The 16,562-nt window shown below is 46.1% G+C and overlaps 1 protein-coding gene across 1 annotated transcript; it reads left to right on the plus strand.

The window, feature by feature from the left end:
* Positions 1–3,472: 3,472 nt before the first annotated feature.
* Positions 3,473–14,604, plus strand: PRKAB1 (protein kinase AMP-activated non-catalytic subunit beta 1). The gene is made up of 7 exons (XM_045458906.1): positions 3,473–3,968; positions 6,842–7,005; positions 8,210–8,303; positions 8,588–8,702; positions 11,022–11,155; positions 12,356–12,424; positions 12,691–14,604. Exons 1-7 carry the CDS (start codon positions 3,810–3,812, stop codon positions 12,766–12,768), a joined length of 813 nt encoding a protein of 270 aa, XP_045314862.1. The 5' UTR covers positions 3,473–3,809; the 3' UTR covers positions 12,769–14,604.
* Positions 14,605–16,562: the final 1,958 nt, after the last annotated feature.

Raw genomic sequence — 16,562 nt, forward strand, 5'->3', positions numbered from 1 at the left:
TCCATGACCACCTTATCTAAAGTAGTACCCCAGTCTCTCTCTCACATAATTTCATTTGTTTCCTACATAGTAGTAATCACTCTGAAATTATCCAGCTTATGTATGTTTGCATATTCGATTATGTATCTATTGCTACACAGGGCCCTTCAGCTTTGCAAAAGGATTAACACTCCTTTTCCTGTCATTCCTTTATCCACAGCACCTAAAACAAAGCCTGGCATAAATTGGCTCTACACAAATACTTGTGGACTGAATACCATGGAATGAGTTCATTTTACTTCTGAGCCAATGACTATCTCTCTGTCACAATGACAGTTGTGTCTTGGTGGAGAGAGAACATAGGATCATCTACCAAGAAAAGACAGACAAGTCTGCCAACATTGTGTTATTTACATCGGTGAGGTGAATTTCAGAAGGTCTGGTGGAAATCCAGGTAGGCCAGCTTACAACTCTATCTCAACAGCTCACACACACTGCAGTCTGTCTTAAATAAGGCTGCTATTAAAAAAAAAAAATGCCGCAGAATGAATGGCTTAAACAACAGAAATTTACTTTCCCAGAGTTCTGCAAACTGGAAAGTCCAAGATCAAGGTTCTGGCCCCCCATGGCCTTTCTTCTGAGTTTGCATGGAAAGAAAATGGGGACCGGGGAGATCTGGGACCCATGCTTTCACTGGGTTGTCTTATCTGAGCCAGAGTAGCAGTCTTGAAACTTTCTTCATGCATAACAGCACCTGCATAGCAGATAAAGGGTCCACAGCTTATGTGTTCATGAGCTCACCGTCCTCACGTCCATGGCCCTCCTCACTGCCTAGTGAGAGCAAGAAAGCTCAAAGAATGCATTCTGGGTTATCCTCTGGCTTGGCTTAAGTCCCTTCCGGGCCAGTAGAACCCTTTTGCCTACCCGAATTATTGCCTTTCCGGGAGTCTGTTTCCACCTTTACTCTGTGGATTCCTTTGGAGCTGGAATCATGGCTTATTTTTGTCTTATAAAATCTGTTTTTAAATTACAAAAGTAGTACATCCTCACAGGAGGAAAATTTCAAACAATAATTGAAAAAGAGAATGTCCCCTTTCGATCTGCTCCTGTTTCCAAACCCACTCCTCTCCCCAGGTGGGACCACTATTAACATTGTGTTGTATATATTTCCAGAACTTTCCATGCACAAGAATAATGATGCCAATAAAAGTGCTAACGTTTGTTGAATGTTTACTGAGTCAGGTGCTATGCTAAGCACTTTCTGTGCATGTTCTCAATTAATTCACAAAACAAGCCTATAAGGTCGGTGTTATTTAATTTCCTATTTCACAAAAGAGGAAACCAAGGGGACAGTTACAAAGTGGTAAAGCCAGAATTTAAACCCAGGCTAACTTCAGGGCTCATGCTCTTAACCTCTATTGTTCTGCCACTTGCTTTAGGATTTGGAATGTCATAGACACTTCTCCATATTTACCCACAGAATTCTATTTCCTCCTTTTTTATTTTTATTTTTTTAATTAAAAAAAATTTTTTTTTTAATTTTGTTAATGTTTATTTATTTTTGAGACAGAGAGACAGAGCATGAACGGGGGAGGGTCAGAGAGAGAGGGAGACAGAATCTGAAACAGGCTCCAGGCTCTGAGCGGTCAGCACAGAGCCCGATGCGGGGCTCGAACTCACAGACCGCGAGATCATGACCTGAGCTGAAGTCGGACGCTTAGCCGACTGAGCCACCCAGGTGCCCCCCCAAAAAAATTTTTTTTAATGTTTATTTATTTTTGAGACAGAGAGAGACAGAGCATGAGCAGGGAAGGGGCAGAGAGAGAGGGAGACACAGAATGTGAAGCAGGCTCCAGGCTCTGAGCTGTCAGCACAGAGCCCAACGCAGGGCTCCAACTCACGGACTGTGAGATCATGACCTGAGCCAAAGTCGGACGCTTAACCGACTGAGCCACCCAGGCGCCCCATATTTCCTCCTTTTTTAAAGTTGCTCATTATTCTATAAAATGAATTTTAAAAATTCATTTTGTCATTCTATTGCCACACCTTTTCAAATTTTGCAGTTTTTTATTTCCTTATTTCATCAAATCTAACATTCCATTGATTGTAAGGAGCACCCAGTTTCAGAGATTAAAATGTGAAATAAAATGTGCATCCTTAAAAAACATGTGCATCTTAGAATTAATGTAATATGGCATTAGAGACCCTGTGGCAGATGGACATGCTTCCATATAATTTGCATGTGTATATTTCTACAGAAGTTCCCTGGAAGTAAAATTGTGCACTAAGATGAAGGTACATTTTTTATTTTGATGGATACTATCGAATCTCCCAGGAGACCATTTATTTGTTGGTCATCTGCCTACTATTTACTTAGCACAATGCCTGGCACTTTGTAGGTATCAAATAAATGTTTGTTTAGTAGACAAAATGCATGACCTGGCCCAGCAAATGCAAAGCATTTTGAGATAATCACATGCGAGGGGCACCTGGGTGGCGCAGTCGGTTAAGCGTCCGACTTCAGCCAGGTCATGATCTCGCGGTCCGTGAGTTCGAGCCCCGCGTCAGGCTCTGGGCTGATGGCTCAGAGCCTGGAGCCTGTTTTCGATTCTGTGTCTCCCTCTCTCTCTGCCCCTCCCCCGTTCATGCTCTGCCTCTCTCTGTCCCAAAAATAAATAAACGTTGAGATAATCACATGCGAAACAAAATACAAAAACAAAAAACCTCACCACCACCAAAAAAAACCATGACAGTGACCGATAGATTAGAATATTTTAGGACCACAAGTGTATACACTTTTGCTAAAGCATTGGCCACGATGTGACAATCGTTAATAAATTAATTAATTTTATGCAGAATGATGTGTCCAAAGTGATTATAAAATATCTTACAAAATTACCTATCAAAAGGCTGTGCAATTTTTTAAAAAATACACTAGTAACTAGCATTTTATAATGCCCAAACCTACTAGTCTTGAGAAATTTCCTGAGATCTTATGGTCTGTCATTTTCTCAAACACCTGCAAGACTACTTGCATCAAAATCACCTGGAGTTCATATTAAAATGCAGACTCTACTCCAGAGCCTACTTCGGAATCATAATTTCCAGGGAATAGGACCGGGGAATCTGCATTTTATTCAGGCAGTGCTTCTAAGGCACACAAAAAGCGTGTGAGCTAGAGCATTAACCAGCTTTAATAGTATGAGTCTCTTAATTAGATTAACACTTTAAATGATCTCTTTGGCTGTCGAGTGCAGGATCAACAGGAAGTGGGTAAAGATATCTAAAATAGCTAATGGCATCACTCATTCCAGAGCAGGGAAAGCGGCCCAGACCGCCCTCGCGCTGGCACGCCCCCTGCCGGCTTTCCGCAGTCTCGTCCCGACTCCGGCCGCAGCAGCTCACTGCGACTGCGCGCCCCGAGGCCCCTGGAGCCTCCTTTGGGTGTGGCTGCCGCGCAGATCCAGACCGGAAGCGGAAGTGAGGTCGAGTTAGCCTAAGGCGCTTCGCCCGCTGCTCCCGCCCCCACCCCCTATCGCGACAGACTCTCAGACGCGCCGGAAGCGGAAGTTACCAGGCGGTGGGGGAGTTGTTGGGAAAGTGTCGAGCTTATTTTCGGCCTTTCTGAGTAACGCGGGCTGTGAAACGGCCAGTCCGTCCCGCACGCCTCAAACCGGTTACCGGCCCGGAGCCCTCTCCCGAGCGGTGTGGTACTCGGGGCTCCGACTGTTTCCCCAGGGTCCTTGTGACCCGTTAGTTGCGGGAGTCTCCTGCCCCTTCCCTGGAGTGAGGCCCCGTCCGGCTTCCCGGTGTCCCCGCAGACCCCCGCCATGGGCAACACGAGCAGCGAGCGGGCCGCGCTGGAGCGGCAGGGCGGCCACAAGACGCCGCGGAGGGACAGCTCCGGGGGCGCCAAGGACGGGGACAGGCCCAAGATCCTGATGGACAGCCCCGAGGACGCCGACCTCTTCCACTCCGAGGAAATCAAGGTGAGGGGGTGGGGGAACCCGGCTCCCCTTGATTAATGTTGAGGGGAGGAACCCCCTATTAGATTCCCCGCCACATCCTCTCAGAAACTTCGTAAGCGGGAGGGAGGAGTACTTAATTCTATTCACTTAAAAGCCAGATGGCCTTGTAAGAGCCCTCTTCGCAGTCCAGGAACCTGTGTCTAATTACCGAAGAGAAAGTCACCCCGAGGGAGGAGGAACTAACTTCGTTTAACATCATTAAGGAGAAAGCAGCTCTGGGACAGCGTTTCAAATTCTTAATTAATTAAGATCGTTGAGCTAGCAGCAGGTGAGCCCCGGTCGCTGCTTTCCCCTTAGGTATAATTAGTTTCACAGCCTTGAGAGATCCTTCCTCACCTTTACGGAGACGGGCCCTTTTTGTCGGAGCTGGTTTTGCAGTTTATTGTCGATTTTGGAGAGAACCCAGCGCACACGTGCAAGCTGAAAACAGAGTTACCCAGCTGACTGCAGTTGCCAGAGGCGTTTAGTTCTCCCTGAACTTGTGGTTCCCCCGGCTTCTTTAGAGCAGACTCAGAAAAGGAATTGGACTTCTGGAGGTCAGGTGAGTGAAGTGTCAGTCTGAAAAGGGGGCAGCCAGCTGCTACTCAACCTTCTCTCTCCTCTCGTGTAAAAATATGACATGATATTTTAAACAGACCAAAGCAGACATTTTTAAAAACATTTTTTAATGTTTATTTTTGAGAGAGAGAGAGAGAGCGTGAGTGGGGGAGTAGCAGAGAGAGGGAGACAGAATCCGAAGCAGGCTCCAGGCTTTGAGCTGTCAGCACAGAGCCTGATGTGGGGCTCGAACCCACGAACCGTGAATCATGACCTGAGCTGAAGTCAGACGCTCAACTGACTGAGCCACCCAGGCGCCCCAAAGCAGACATTTTTGCAGACCATATTTGGACATCCTAACTGTAGTCTGCTTTCATTCATCAAAACTTTAAAGATGAGCTTTGACTCCTGGTTCAGCCATATTCCTGCAAACCGCCTGATGGGGTGTGGTGTTTCCAGCTGCAGGGCCCAGTCCAAGGACACTTAGTGGTTCTGGCAGCTGAAAAGTATATAGTATAGCCTAAAAAAGGAAGAACAGATCCCTTAAGGACAGGGCAACAGAGCAGGCTTAGGAAACGTGGGGTCTCCCCAGGCCCAGCATGCTCTCTGTTAGTATCCAGTTGCGTATTCATCATCATTGCCCATTGGGCTAGTTGCCTGGCGACTCATTCCACCTTTACTCCTATTTTTTTCTCAGATGTTGGGCTAGGTGATCACATGATTTTAAATCCTCACTTGGATCTTGACTTTGAGTCCAACTCGAAAGAGCCTGCTCTTCCTGGGCGTTAAGTCCTGTGATTTGCACTTGCTTTCTGAAATTGTGCATTCCTGGGGAGCTGTGTGCAAAGTGAACTTTGAAATCCTGGTTCTCCAAAGACTTGACATCCCTTCCCCCAGAAATCATCGCGGCCCAAGGACGGCTGTTTAAGACACCACAAGAACCAAACTCCTTTCTTCAAGGAGTAACTTGTGGTTCTGCTGCTGCTGCAAAGCTCCTATAAGAAATATTTAGAATACAGAGGATCTGTGGAGAATGATTTTAAATAGTGTCCATTATCATTTCCTGAGATGTTACTGAGATGATGTAGCAGAGACACTGAATTGAATGCCCTAGACCCCTAAAAAAGTCATGGATTATTTTAGTACACTAGTTCACCATTTTGGCCGTGGTTATCACTTCCTCATTGGCAAGTGATTTTCCAGTCTGTTATTCTTTAATCTTTAGATCTTGTTAAATCTTAAAGAATGCAGGCTCATTTAAGATAAGCTCCAGTCAGTATTCGAAATGAAGATATTAGAAACTTGCTCAATGGCACCTTTTTTTTTTTTTTTAAAGAAATTACGGCGCTTTTTTTTTTTTTTTTTTTTTAATTATTTATTTTGAGAGAAAGCGCAAGTCGAGGAGGGACTGAGAGAGGAGAGAGCGAGAATCCTAAGCAGGTTCCGAGCTGTCAGCACAGAGCCCAACACAGGGCTTGAACCCAGAAACCATGAGATCGTAGAGCCTGAGCCAAAGTTGGACGCTCAACCAACTGACCCACCCAGGTGCCCCTGCTCAATGACACCTTTAAAGGTCTCTCCCAGCCTGGAACTCCTGTTCTTTTAATGTCTTTGGCTTCTGACTAGGAAATGTGTAAAAGGATCTAAAACCACATATATTTCAACCAGAGTTGGCTGTGTTTATTTCTCCCTTATTTTGGAATACCTCAGTTATACATTACTTCCCGTGCCTGAAGTTATTGTTTACCATAAGGAGGGTCAGTCTTTGTCTTACCTTTTTCTCCCTGGTGCCTGGATAGCACTTTGTGAATATTTTTTTCCCTTAGAATCTGGATTTGTGAGCTTCAAGTTGACAGCTCTGGAATTGTCTCATAAATTTTCACATACTTCGAATCTTGTTAATTCAGGGAAGAAAATGACATTTGTCAAGCTAGTCTTGAATTCATTGTACCCGCTTCCAAGTGAGTTCTATAGTTTCTTCTAAAATTTTGATGTAGATCTCTTTAAAAACAATATTAACAGCTTGTAATTATTAAGTACTTACTACATGTCAGATATTAATGCAGAGCATTTTACACGGACTGTCTCAGTCATTCACAACAACCTTAAGAAATAGTTGTTTTTGTTATTTTCATCTTGCAGTGGGGAAACCAAGGCAGAGCTGTTAGTTAATGAGTTTGAAAATGAACCTAAGTAGTCATCACTGCCTCTTTTTTAGAAGACTAGACAGGGTAACTGTGTGTTGCAGGGAGCCCACTGATGGCTTCCTGTCCCTGAGTAAACTGTTCCCTTTCTAGGCTCCAGAGAAGGAAGAATTCCTGGCTTGGCAGCATGATCTGGAAGTGAATGATAAAGCCCCTGCCCAGGCTCGGCCAACAGTATTTCGATGGACGGGAGGCGGAAAGGAAGTTTACTTATCCGGGTCCTTCAACAACTGGAGTAAACTTCCCCTCACGAGAAGGTAATTGCCTGGGCAATATTCACATATTTGTCTTAATCCAGGGATAGATACTCTGGTTTCTAACTGGTTTCTGCAGAGGAATAGAAAAGGATGTTTTTATAAAATGGATGCTGAATGGAAAATAATCTTGCTTAATGATTCACAGGGTTCAAATCTCATACCCAGTTAGGCTCTAGGTTTAGAGCACACTTAGGAGAAAACACTTCTCAGTTATGAGTATCTCACAGACATCTTTGACTTCAGATAGGTTTGCTTAGGCAAGACTTCTTCCTCAGAATGAGAAATCTATTTCTAGTGCAGTGGAGAGAGAGCACTGGGCTGGGAATCTTCAAGCCCAGAATTTGGGTCCATGTTGACTAAGCTAACCTGTTGGTAACACCTGAACCTCAGTGTTCCTGACTATAGGAAGGGAACATTAGACAGAAAATCTCTGAAGTTCCTTCTAACCTTTGACACTCTTTGTATTGCCTTTGTTTGGAAAGTACCTATTATTTAGGCATCATTAGCAAGACCATGGTAAAACCCTTGATCAGGAATCCTGGCACTGACTTCTGTCTCAAATAGTCAGTGAAAAACCGTCTTCACTAGTGAGTACTCTTGATGAAACAAAAGGAGAAATTGTGCCCTGCTGGGTGTGGCCTGATCACGGTCACAGGCCGCCCTCTTTTCCACTGGTAATGTGGGTATAGGAGGGGGACACTCAGCACAGTTAGAGTCATTTCAAGCAAAAAGCTTTCCTGGAACCTTGTTTTAGACGTTAAGCAAGCTTCTTTAGAGACCTGTTTGTGGTTCTTGGGAAACTGATCCCGTCTCCTGCCCAAGGCAGACTGACAGTAAAACTCGGCAGCGTGCAGTTTATCTTGAGTTGCTGTCCTCTTTGGCCTCCCAGATGCCAAGTGGTATTTTGCGGGCAAGTTGAAAAGGACGAATGCCTGTTTGTTGACCTTTTGATGGTAGGAATGTGGATTCCTGGCATTTGACCAAAGTGAGTCCTTAAGGAAACCTCTTGCAATGCTGCTTTCTTACGGCTTTTCTAGATTGAGGTCATTATACTGAATTGCCTACAGTGGTTAAAAATGTTTATTCTTTTGCAGCTAAACTCTTTACACACAAAGGTTTGGTTTCGTCCCATGGCCAGTTTTGTAAGTAAGCCTAAGTGGGCAGCTCACCCAGCTGAAATCCTCTGCTTCCTTTTTCGTTGCAGCCACAATAACTTTGTAGCCATCCTGGACCTGCCTGAAGGAGAGCATCAGTACAAGTTCTTTGTGGATGGTCAGTGGACACATGACCCTTCTGAGGTACTCTTCCTCCTGCCCTTGGTCCTCTGACTGCCTTCACAATCCTAACAGCTCACTTTCCTCTACCAATTGTTGCCAGGTCTCCTTGTCCTGCTGGTAAAAGTCGCTGTGTGTGGCTTAGCTAGATGGCAGTGTTAATTGTCAGACTTATGGGCAAACTTGATGGAGATGAGCAGGTTGGCCAGCCAGGAGATGAGACCTTCCAGCCAGGAATTCTAAATCCTTTAAAGAATAACTCCAGAGACCTTCCACGTTATGATTTCTGCCTGTCTGTCTCTTCCCAGCCAATAGTAACCAGCCAGCTTGGCACAGTTAACAACATCATTCAAGTGAAGAAAACTGACTTTGAAGTATTTGATGCTTTAATGGTGGATTCCCAAAAGTGCTCCGATGTGTCTGGTATGAACACAGTTACTTTATACCACGTGTGTGCAGGTGGGGCTGTGCAGTCTAGAAAGAGTCCTGTTTCTCTTGCCTCTCACTCTTGAGCTTGAGCTGCCCTGTCATGTGGATGTTTGTAGCTCCCTAAAGAGCCACAAAAGTGATTCCTAACTCTGTCAGGTCAGGTTGTTGAAATTTAGCCCCAAGGGAGCTGTAAGGCATTTTTTTGGTCATTTCCAGTATTCAGTAGGCCTGCTTAGCCACAGAGAGCAGATGGTGGAAGCAGAACAAGAGCTTGATCTCGTGCCAGGGGCAGGGCCAAGAGGCCCTGGGAAGTTGCACTGGGTCAGTGATGAGCCAGCTCGGGGGGAGCCTGCCAGCTCCCTGCCTACTGACGACCCTGTCAGGAGAGTCTCAGCCTGGACTTCAGTGATCTGGGCCGTCACTTATATGGCATATTAGCACCTTGCCAGAATCCCTTTGTGGGGAGAAAAAGGCTAACCACAGGAAACCGGCTAACTGCACAACCTGCTCGGTACCATCCTTAAAGAACTTTGCAAGAGTCAGCCAGGCCTCAAGCTTTCAATTAATTGCTTTTCATCCAAACCCACAGGAAGCAGCGTAATACATACAATTCAGGGGCAGTGATGTTTTGTAATCTAAGGCATCAGTGCCAACTCCACTGCCCCTTTTTGCAGGAGTGTAAACAATTCCTTGGACCCCTGTGGGAGGCAGTGAAAAGATTGTCCAGGATGGGACCTGATAGTCTAAGAAGACAGGTTCCGTGCAGTTTGCAGGATGATTCTTCATTGTCAGCTGGCTGGGCCTGGAGCTTCTGCCCCCATGATCTCTTACTCTTATCAGCTCAGAAACCACAGTGGTAAATTGACCATGGCGGGCTTGCTGTGGCTGAAAAGCCAGCTTGTTGAGCAGGAGTTGGAAATCCCAAAATAGTGTTCTTCTTTCTGGATAGCTAACAAATCTTTGAGAGAAGCCATTTATTTCTTTGTCAGATAGGTGGGAATAGGAGGATGGAGAAAATGCCCAAGTATCCCCCACTTACTGATAAATGTAACTTTAGGCCACATACCAAAGCTTTTAGTCAAGTTTCTGCAGCATAGACCACCTGAGGAAAGAAAACTGGCCCCTAACTGTTGGTAAACCAACATCAGGCTCTCCATAGACCTCATGTTTAGATACTCATTTTCTTAAAATGTGTATTTACTTCTATTGGCTCAGTTTTCTACGCTTGTTTTTCTCCATTTCCTGCTGTCATATGGTTGGGGCATACTAAGTGAGCCTGTACCCTAGAAAGTGATATTGAGGGAATTGGCAGAGCGGGGGCACATCAGGTTTAATCTTCCGCCCAAGGATTGGGCGGCCAGGACCCATCCTACGTGTCCTTTGACAACAGCTCAGTCCTTTCCAGCTGGCCAGACATCACTAAGTGAGCTACCTCTGACCTTATGAAATGCTGCACTTCCAGAAGCTTCTTTTTTAAAAAAAAAAAATTTTTTTTTTTTTAATGTTTATTTATTTTTGAGACAGCGTGAATGGGGGAGGGTCAGAGAGAGAGGGAGACACAGAATCTGAAGCAGGCTCCAGGCTCTGAGCTGTCAGCACAGAGCCCGATGCGGGGCTCGACCTCACGGACCGTGAGATCATGACCTGAGCCGAAGTTGGACGCTTAACCGACTGAGCCACCCAGGCGCCCCTCCAGAAGCTTCTTAATATCTGTATAATCAAGACAAGCAAGCGTTTGAAAGGAACCTGAGAGTGGTGGAGTCAAAGAGCCTGTAGAGATTAGATTTGTCAATTTTTTATTTTTGGTTTTAGTTTTGAAATGTACCAATGCCTCATATAACTTGTTTTCACCACTGTGTCTATAAACAGGCTGCTCTATCTTCCATTTTATTCTGGCTGGTGGTGCTCAGACCTTGGGCTTAGCTGCTTAAGCCTCGCTTGAAGCCCTGAGCGTCTTTGCGGTATTTGCCAGCCCAGCCCAAGGCGAGCAGCATTGTTCTGCAGGGCATGTCAGGTTAGGTTACTGAGAGCAGCTTCCTTGTTAGTCTGACCCAGAATCACCAGCTTTGCCACCACCGCTATCTGCTGCCAGGGCATCTGAGTTCATGCTGAATTTTATGCCAGTCACCCAAATTCCAGAAGAGTTTTCTCATTGCCTCTACTCTTCACCCTTGGGGCCTATATATATTCTTCAAGGGAATATAAATCTGTGTTGAGGGGACGAGGAAAACTGAATGGTGCCATAAATTCAGTGAGACTGCTCCTAGACCTCATAATTTTCAAAGTAAATGTCCTGTCACTGTCTCCCGACAGAGCTGTCCAGCTCCCCACCAGGACCCTACCATCAGGAACCCTATGTCTCAAAACCAGAAGAACGGTTTAAGGCACCACCCATTCTCCCTCCACATCTGCTCCAGGTCATCCTGAACAAGGACACGGGGATTTCTGTGAGTACACAGGCGTCTGTCCAGACCATCCTCCACCGTCCTGTTGTGCTGCTCCCCTTTCCAACTGCCTCTCGGAAGCGGTTGGGAAAAAGGTTTCAGTGTTGCCCGTTGGTGTTAACTGCCAGGGTCCCCCTCTGATGTGGGAATGGGCTACTGGTGAGATGTTCCAGAGTGTGGGTGCTGCTCTCCTGTTGCACAAAGCCTTTCTGAACTTGTTTTCCTAGTGCTTCACTCTTGCCTCAACCTAAGCCCCATTCCTTGTGAAACATGACGAGAAATCCATAACCATTCCTTGTCGGTAAGCTACTTAGTGGAACTCCTCCTCTGGCCCCTAGACTTCAGTATCTACTCTTAATCACCAAATTGTTTTCAGAAATGTCAGTGCTCTCAGATTAAAACTTGGGAGATCTGGCTGACACACATTTTCTCTGGGAAATTGATATTATTCGTAAAAAGAAGTATGTGTCCTCCAGGATCCTGAAGAGCACCCCATTATTACCTTGTTAATTTTCCATTCCGTTTCACTAAACATGCGCAGCACAGCCCTAATTCTTGGGAATCTGAGTGTTCTTGTGCTTTGTCCAAGCCACCCCCTGAAAGTCCCATGTTTATGAGGTGATAAAGCAGCCATGCTGCTTGTAGACTCCACATACAAGCGGGTACACGTGTGCTACGATGAAGAGCCAAAAGCATCCGTATGCAGGCGTCTCCCGCAGCGGTTGTGGTTTGCCCTGGGACATGGTTTCCCAGGCACCGGGTGGCCTCCCCTCCGTCCCCCCACAGTTATCCATTTCATTCTTCATGCTTTCTGAATCCTACAGACATGAGCTTGCAGCCCACTGCTCGGGAATGTTTAGTATAGATTTATCTTCCCGCTCTCTCTAAAAGTGTATTCATTGGACGGCTCTCTCTTCTTCTCTTTCAATAAGAAGATAGCCGTGGCCCACTAGAGGCCAAGGTAAAGCCTGACTGGAGACACACACCAGTGCATCCAACAGGCATGCAGGGAGCTCCCCTTAGACCATAAAGCATGACCCCCTCACCTCACCTGTCAGATCAGTCTTTCACTACCCAACTTAAGCAGAAAGAGGCATGAGAGCCTGCCTCCTTTCCATTGATACCTGGTGCTGTGAAATAAAGGGAGAATCTTCTTGATTTCCAAGTCCTAAATGCTCATGTCTACTTTTGTTTCTCCAACAGTGTGATCCAGCTTTGCTCCCCGAGCCCAACCACGTCATGTTGAACCACCTTTATGCACTCTCTATCAAGGTAATGACACTTCTGTTGCTGGTAGAGCTGTGTTTCTCAAAGTGTGCTGTGAGGCCCCCTAGCAACAGAATTACTTGGAGTGCTTATCTAAAGGGCAGCTCCTGGGGCCTGGTGCAGATCCACAGGCTCGGGTTCTGAAGCAGAACAAGAGTGTTTTTATTAAGCCCTCTTGATGCTTCACACACACACACACACACACACACACACACTAAAGTTTGAGCTCTTGACTTGGTACCACCTTTGATCATTTCCACCCTCTTCCTCAGGATGGAGTGATGGTGCTCAGCGCGACCCACCGGTACAAGAAAAAGTATGTCACCACCTTGCTATACAAGCCCATATGAAGAGCTGGGAGCCAGCGGTGGGCTCCAGGGAACAGTGTGCACCACCAGGCTCCACGCGTGCATGCTTTCCACTAGAGGGAACGGACTGTAAATTTCTCATTTCACACTCTTTATAAGACATTTCATCCCCACCGTAGTCCTGCTTGAAGGTTTGTTCCAGGCACGGCAGCTCCCAAAGCGCCTCGGTCTATAACAGTCCTCTTGGCACCCTGCGGCTGTGAGCCTTGGGGCTCACCGAGGCCGAGGACAGTGAGGGAAAGCAGAGGGTCTGCTGCCCCCACACCACAGTGCATGAGGACAGGTGCAGTTCTGAACTGGTCGTGGAGATTCTTCTTCAGCCAGAAATGAACACTAGCCACTCTGCTGGGAAAATCTAAGAAGCAGGGTCTGAGGCCACGCAAAATTTCTAATCATATGGGCATTTTTAAGACCATCAGTTTGTCCCTGTTGAGGCCTGGCTGTGGAGGCAACAGCAGGTACCTGTCCTCTGAAATCAAAGCAATAGATGGTCACCTGTTCTCTGCTCCAGGGAGATATAATTTCTGTAGAAATTAGAACCTGTCTGATTTCCAGATGAAGTTGTACAATTGTTTCTTCTGCTTTTGTGCACTATTTTTGTTTTAAACCAGAGGTGGCTGAGTCTCTGGCCTTAGGGCAATTTTTAAATCACCCCAACTAGAATATAGATCATGCGAACTGTATTCAGCAATAATCTGTTCTTAGAACAGACTTTGAAAACTGCTGCCGGATTTCTCCATTAAGCTGGATGATCCTATGGACTGACCACTGTTAGCTGGAAGGTTGTCCAGCTTTTTACTCTAATCGCAATGAGGGGACAGTGTTACCATGAAAACTTGGGAGGAGCACCCTACCCTATGCCAACTTGCTCAGGATCTCTGTCTTTACTTAGCAACGAAGGCTGTAGCAGTTGCTGTCGTTTATTCTGGGAGGAACTTAGAACTTGACAGCAGCCTTCTAAATTCATGTCGAGAAGACATTCTTTGGACCAAAGCAAACCTCTTCACACTCGGCGTGGTTTCCGGGGAGATGCTGCAGACGTGCCCATTAGTGCAGGTTCCTGTCCTCAAGTCAGCAGAAGCTATGGTTCTGCCCTGTGTTCTTGCTGGGAGACGGAGGAACAAGCTCCCTGGTTGCCAGTATTTATTTGGTAAACCTGAGTCTGGGATACCCTTTTTTGTTGTTACTGCTTTCCAAACACTGAATTATTGTCACCTTGACGTACAGGTTTCAATAAAGCTTTGTAAAGATAACGGGACGCAGGCTTGGAGGAAGCTTTGATTTTGCTCATTTGGAGAAAAGACGGGAACGCTTCCGAGGTTTACTCGGTGAGGTGCTTTTCAATCTTTGTCACGTCTTGCGCTCATTGAAAATGGTACCATCCTCGTGGTACTCTGGGGTGAGTGACAGGGCGGCTCTGGCTGCCCCCAGGACTGAGGACCATTCCCTTGACCTACGGGTTTTGCACGCAGAATTTGGAAGGCTGTTAAGAAGCCTGCAAAACTGAGTTCCTTTGAGCCACTCAGTTTTGAGGGGAGACTGAGGAGAGGCAACAGTGAAGGTTCCCAGTTTGGGCAGGTTGATGGCATCTCCAGGTCAAAGGTCTTGCCACCTCTTGCTTATCAGTGAGCACCACCACAGGAGCCTGGGATCTGGACACCCTTGGAAGACGCCAGGACATTCTGGAATCAGCGTTCTCATCAGCTAAAAGGAGCTCTGTTTGCTCTGCCAAACAAGATGGAAGATTACAGATGACATTGTAATAAGCCTTTCCTTCCCAAGTGCCAGGAAGTATTTAAATAAATGTATGAGAAAAGGCAACTTCTAGGTCATTTGGTTTACTTGAGGTGGAGAGTGGCCTAGAAAGCACTCCTACCTGGGTAACTGGCTGTCTCACCCTGAAAATCCAAGTGATGTGGGAACCCTAGATTTTGGGGACTATGGGGATTTTAAGTAGACTGTGGAAACATGCAAAAATCCTCTTTCCAAAACTGGATAAAGTACTTTTAAAATACAATGGAAAAAATTTACCTAAGCTCAAAAGTATAAAAGCGATCTATTCAAGCACCAGAAAAGAAACTTGGTGAGCTGTGAGCACAGGCCCTATGCCCTGGTGGGGACTGAGGGAGGGTGCTGTTGGGGGCCCTGCATGAGTTGGCCCAAGAGGGCACTGCCCTTTCTGTGAGAGGGATTAGAGAATCTGGCTGCTAGCCTGAGTCAGAGTCAGAGCTCAGAGGAAGCCATCAGCCCCAGGCCGCAGGGGGAAACAGTAAGAAAAATCCACTGTAAAAACTAATTGGGAACCAGTAAACCCTGTGAGAGCTCTCTGCAGCCCAGAGGCCACAGGAGACCCCCCAAGAGAGACCACCACTGTGGTGGAAGGATGCAGGCGTAGCCACTCCATGGGACCAAGGTATCCGCATTCTCTACAGCAGTTTGTGTATCTAAAAGACTTCCATTTTCTTTAAAAGGCAACACAAAGGAAGTCTCCTATGGTTCGAAAGACTGCTCACAGACCCCAGTGAAATCCTCAATACCCAAGAAGCTAGAGGTAAGGGAAATTATTTCATGGATGTGAAATCACAGGGTCAGAGGAGACCCCAGATCACAGAGGCAAAGCCAAATGTGAAGTGTCCTATGACCGAGGCAGGCAATGCTTTATTAGCATTCCCATTACGGGTGAGGACTGGTTACATGGTTAAAGCTTAACGCAAATTGCTTTTGAGTGAAGATGTATTTTTCCTCCCGGAAATCTATGTACAAGTGAAATTTATAGAGCCAAAGGTAAGGCCTTTAAATTACTAACATGTAAGTAAAATGGTATGGGTCATTAGAATCGTATGTCAAAATACAGAAACCAGAGATTAAAGGACCCAGGCAAAGCCCTTTCCTTCCTCCAGCTTTGCTTATGGGTGTAAATAATGTAAGGGAAGTCAGTAGCACTCCGAAACCAGGTCAAACCCTGACTTCACATTAAAGTTGGCCATTCTCCCATTGTCCCCTCCCTAATGAGATTAGGGATGTTGATCCAGTTCAGTTGCTGACTAGCTGTATGACCTTGGGCAGATCACATGGCCTCTCTTAGCTTGACTTCCTCTCCTGAAAAATGAGAGGGATTGGACTAGCACTAGATGATCCTAGGGCTCTTTCCACACTGGGAGCCACAAAGCCTTTACGACATGGATGGGATGTGGCCACAAACAGGAAGTTAAGAGGCTGGAAAAGCAAAAATGCCAGCCCCCTCAACTCGCTTAATTAGGTAATTTCCAAACTCCAAAGACCAGGATTAAAAACCCAGAACATCAGTAATCTCATCCATGGCCGAGGTCAGAGACAGCCACTTTAGGGAAGAATAAAATGCCATTTGGTTCACCTCCCATTATTTTTAGATGAACAGTTTCATTTCCAAACGTGTTCAGTTCTCCCAATACCCGATTCTCCACCAGTGTTTACAGTTTGAATGAATTGATGAGGATCCAAGTCTATGGACCACTCAAATCTTTATCCAGCTTCTGAGAAATCCCCCCCCCCCTCCCCCTTAGCACCTCTCTTGATCAGCAAATTAGTGGAGGAACAAGCAAGAGCCTTCTGACCTGGAAGACCAATGCTAATTATCTTCAGGAGAAAATAAGGAAGTTAGGAACACACGCATTTCTTCTGAAACCTAAGTCATCCCAGCTGTTGTAGTAACATCTGTAGGGCCTTCCTGAGAATCATCACTGTTGTCAGACCCTTGGAGAGGATCCCAAAAGCTGGAGCAGCCAGAGTCCAATCTG

This window comes from Leopardus geoffroyi, chromosome D3 (assembly GCF_018350155.1).
Source record: "Leopardus geoffroyi isolate Oge1 chromosome D3, O.geoffroyi_Oge1_pat1.0, whole genome shotgun sequence".
In the NCBI taxonomy this organism is placed as follows: Eukaryota; Metazoa; Chordata; class Mammalia; order Carnivora; family Felidae; genus Leopardus; species Leopardus geoffroyi.

What these genes read in the sequence shown, in the direction of transcription:
- PRKAB1 (XM_045458906.1), top strand. Translation starts at nt 3,810, where the DNA reads ATGGGCAACACGAGCAGCGAGCGGGCCGCGCTGGAGCGGCAGGGCGGC. An exon ending in AAACTTCCCCTCACGAGAAG is followed by an intron (nt 7,006 to 8,209) that starts GTAATTGCCTGG and finishes TTTTCGTTGCAG; the next exon opens with CCACAATAACTTTGTAGCCA. An exon ending in GGACACATGACCCTTCTGAG is followed by an intron (nt 8,304 to 8,587) that starts GTACTCTTCCTC and finishes GTCTCTTCCCAG; the next exon opens with CCAATAGTAACCAGCCAGCT.